Source organism: Eurosta solidaginis, chromosome 5, assembly GCF_040869045.1.
Source record: "Eurosta solidaginis isolate ZX-2024a chromosome 5, ASM4086904v1, whole genome shotgun sequence".
Taxonomy (NCBI): Eukaryota; Metazoa; Arthropoda; class Insecta; order Diptera; family Tephritidae; genus Eurosta; species Eurosta solidaginis.
The window spans coordinates 271,025,228-271,028,986 of NC_090323.1; the positions used below are offsets into that span (position 1 = coordinate 271,025,228).

Consider the following 3,759-nt stretch of genomic DNA (forward strand, 5'->3'; position numbering starts at 1 on the left):
TCGGATTAATGGCATATTTAAACCAGCGACAAATAGTACTCATTAGATCCATTCTTTATTATAATTTAAAAAAAAAGTTTGACAGTTGCATAGTTATTGCTTGAGTGAAAATGGTCTTCAGTCACTGATCGTAACACGTAATATGGGCCCTGATTTCAACTGTTATAAGAATATTCCATTCCACCTGCCCTCAAGTACTAGAAATGTTAACATTTCTTTAAATGTTGTCCAGCTAACATATGTCTGGCAGCACTCTGTTAATAGCGAACGTGCTGTTAAATTATCACTAAACAGCTGTGCTTGATGTTAGTTTTTCCATTCTACTTGTTAAAGTGAATTGTGGAGAGCAATTTGTTATATTTTTATGGTTATTCCTTGGTCTTTAATTGTTACTTGTGTTTTGATATGTCGGTAAGTTTACGTTTGGTTGCAAAATCAATTAGCCAAGTGTTGCCGCGATGTGTGGGTGTAGGCATGCCACTGCAGGCACGAGCAGCCGCTTACTACCCAGTCCAAGACAAATTGTATGGTTTAAATGAAGACCAACAGAAACTGAGGGAGATCGCATTTAATTTTTTTCAAAAGGAATTGGCTCCCTACGCCAGGGAAATCGACAAAAATGACAATTTTAAGTAAGAAATGCTAATTTGTAACTAATTCGTTACCCATTAAATCTTACTGTACGCAGAGATCTGAGAGCTTTTTGGAAAAAATTGGGTGATTTAGGCTTCTTAGGCATAACAGCTGAACCAGATTTTGGTGGCACCGGAGGCACTTACCTGGATCATTGCATTGTTATGGAAGAAATATCCAGGTAGGCATTAAACATTTGCGTATTCAAAAAATTATATTGAAAATTGTGAATTTAGAGCTGCAGGCGGGGTTGCCTTATCATATGGCGCTCACTCCAACCTTTGCGTTAATCAACTCACCAAAAATGGCACAATTGAACAAAAAGAAAAATACTTACCCAAGCTATGCAGTGGCGAACACATTGGCGGTTTGGCCATGTCTGAGCCGGGTTCCGGTTCCGATGTGGTATCCATGAAGTTACGTGCAGAAAAGAAAGGTGATTACTACGTACTGAACGGTACCAAATTTTGGATTACCAATGGTTCTGATGCCGATACTTTAATTGTGTATGCCAAGACCGATAGCGGCGTTGCCGATAAGCATGCCATAACAGCATTTATAATTGAAACAGCATGGGAAGGCTTTAGTGTAGCACAGAAACTGGATAAATTAGGAATGCGTGGCAGCAGTACATGTGAATTGGTGTTTCAAGATTTAAAAGTGCCTGCCAAGAATATGTTGGGGAAAGTGAATAAGGGTGTGTATGTGCTAATGTCTGGCTTGGATTATGAACGTCTTGTATTGGCTGCCGGTCCAGTTGGATTGATGCAAGCAGCTGTTGATGTATCCTTCGATTATGCGCATCAACGTAAACAAAAGGGTCAACTTATTGGAGAATTTCAATTAATGCAGGGTAAAATGGCGGATATGTACACAATATTAAGTGCTTGCCGTTCCTATCTATATGCTGTAGCGCGCGCTGTTGATAATGGTGAACGCAGCTCAAAGGACTGCGCTGGTGTTATTCTATACTGTGCTGAGAAGGCAACCCAAGTGGCATTAGATGCAATACAAATACTTGGTGGTAATGGTTATATTAATGAATATCCTACGGGACGTATAATGCGTGATGCAAAATTGTATGAAATCGGTGCTGGTACGTCCGAGATAAGACGTTGGCTCATTGGTCGTCAACTTAATGAAGAGTACAAGTAAACAATGTGTGGTGCGATTTATATGGGTTGTGATATGTGCCTTTGAAGAATCTAATCTATTAGAAGACGAATAGACTAAACGCTGCATTTATTTTTCTATATTTACAAATATACCTACATACGTGTTGTAAGCTTATGTTGGGCTTGTTCTTAATTAATGTTAATATACAAAATATAATCATGTTTGCATAAATGTACATATACGGGTTTAATAACACGTCTCTATAAAAAAAAATGTTTGTTGTCTTAAAGTTTATTTCATGATTTTCTGTTTTATTATAAACAGAAACGAAAAGAAAATACTTTTTTTCGGTATAAAGCTTGCTTTCGTTATAGTTATAGTAACAATACTCATGGCGCTAGAGTGACGAACGATCAGGTATTTTGTACAAGTCTAGAATAACCTAAAATGTCGTCGCGAAAGTGTAAATATGAAGCTGATGCTTTTTGTTATATATGTGGGCAATTTATTAAAGTTCGAGATATAAAATATGAATTAAGTACATCTCTCATCCTCTGTGAATCCTACGAAGCATATTTTGGCTGTCCTGTTTGGAATCAATACAAGACATTGGCTCCGCATGTTGCTTGTAGTTATTGTAAAAGATGTTTGGAAGGTAAGCAAATTTTATTTAAATAGTAAATTAAATAAATAGTGTAAGACCATGTGACTGCCAGACCTTTATCTTTTTATAAAAGTTGAAATTTTACAATTGCTCTGATACTTCCAACTTGAGTCATAGTGGCTTTGTCCAGCCAGACACTTTTTATAATGAAAAACTGGACTTTTTCATAAAGCTAATTACTTTTCATAAGCTGAAAGTTTTTACGGCAAACAAAATTTCAAAAGTTTTTTTTAAAGATTTTGTATTCGAATTTCAGTATAAAACTTCGGGGTTCTTTGAAGTTTAGAAGGATTAAAAGTGTCTGGCTAATCAAAGCCCCTATGGAAAGTATCTGGCAATGAGGCTAGTTGCTACTTGTATCGTGACGAAAACAATATATGAAAATCAGTCTTTATAAAATGACGAAAGAAATGTCTATTTTTCTGCAAAATTTTGGCAGGATATCTCTTAAAGCCACTATGACTCAAGTTTTATAATAGACCAACGATCCTGCTTCAGTTGGAAGTATGCACTCACGAAATTTCTACTTTTATAAAATGACGAAGGTATGGCAGTCACGGGCTCTTGCTCTAAAAGTAGACATACTGATTTCTCTTTCTATATTTTAGGTTTGTATTGAGGTGAGAAAAGATCTATGAAATTTGCAATACCAAGAATCTGGCGAGAATCAGTAGACCACGTTAAATACTGCTACTTTTGCATTGTGAATCCGAGTAAAAGATGTAGAGGTAAAAATGCAAAACCTATCGAATATCCTGATCTTGAATCTTCGGCCCTAGTCGCACACGATCTGATACGAACAGTATCAAAAGCACCGAAAAAACTATCGCAGAGAAGTGGATCATCTCTTCGTTTTTATAAACGCAATGCCGATAAAGAGTTTTTACCGACACCAGAACAACCAAAACATCATTTCGTCATTACTGAAGATTTTAATGATTTGATTAGAGATTTAAATTTACCAAAAAGTAAAGCAGAGCTTTTAGGCTCTTCGAACAACGTAATCAAGGCCAATATAATGAAAACATGATGGGAGACTATATTAGGGGTTTATTGAGGGATAGTACCTATGAACATAAAAGAAAAAGTAAAAGTGTACACTTTTAAATCATTTTCACTTTTTTGTAAGTTATTTCAATATTAAAACTTAATAAAAATATTTATTGTGTGAGAAGGCGACAACCTGGCTAGGCCACTCTGACATAATCGGTTTAAAAGCTAGCTGGGGGAGATCTCATCGGCAGCGTCTGTACACCTCTAGGTGCGGCTGCAAGCGGGCGTCTGTCTTGGAGCAAGCGGCTCGCTATATAAACGTGCCAAGTAATATTTTCACCCCCGCTGAGCGG

General features: G+C 36.8%; 1 protein-coding gene across 1 annotated transcript; it reads left to right on the forward strand.

Annotated features, from left to right (window-relative positions):
• The first annotated feature begins 305 nt into the window (after positions 1–305).
• On the forward strand, positions 306–2,021 carry LOC137251849 (isovaleryl-CoA dehydrogenase, mitochondrial). The gene is made up of 3 exons (XM_067786740.1): positions 306–632; positions 689–814; positions 870–2,021. Exons 1-3 carry the CDS (start codon positions 406–408, stop codon positions 1,786–1,788), a joined length of 1,272 nt encoding a protein of 423 aa, XP_067642841.1. The 5' UTR covers positions 306–405; the 3' UTR covers positions 1,789–2,021.
• Positions 2,022–3,759: the final 1,738 nt, after the last annotated feature.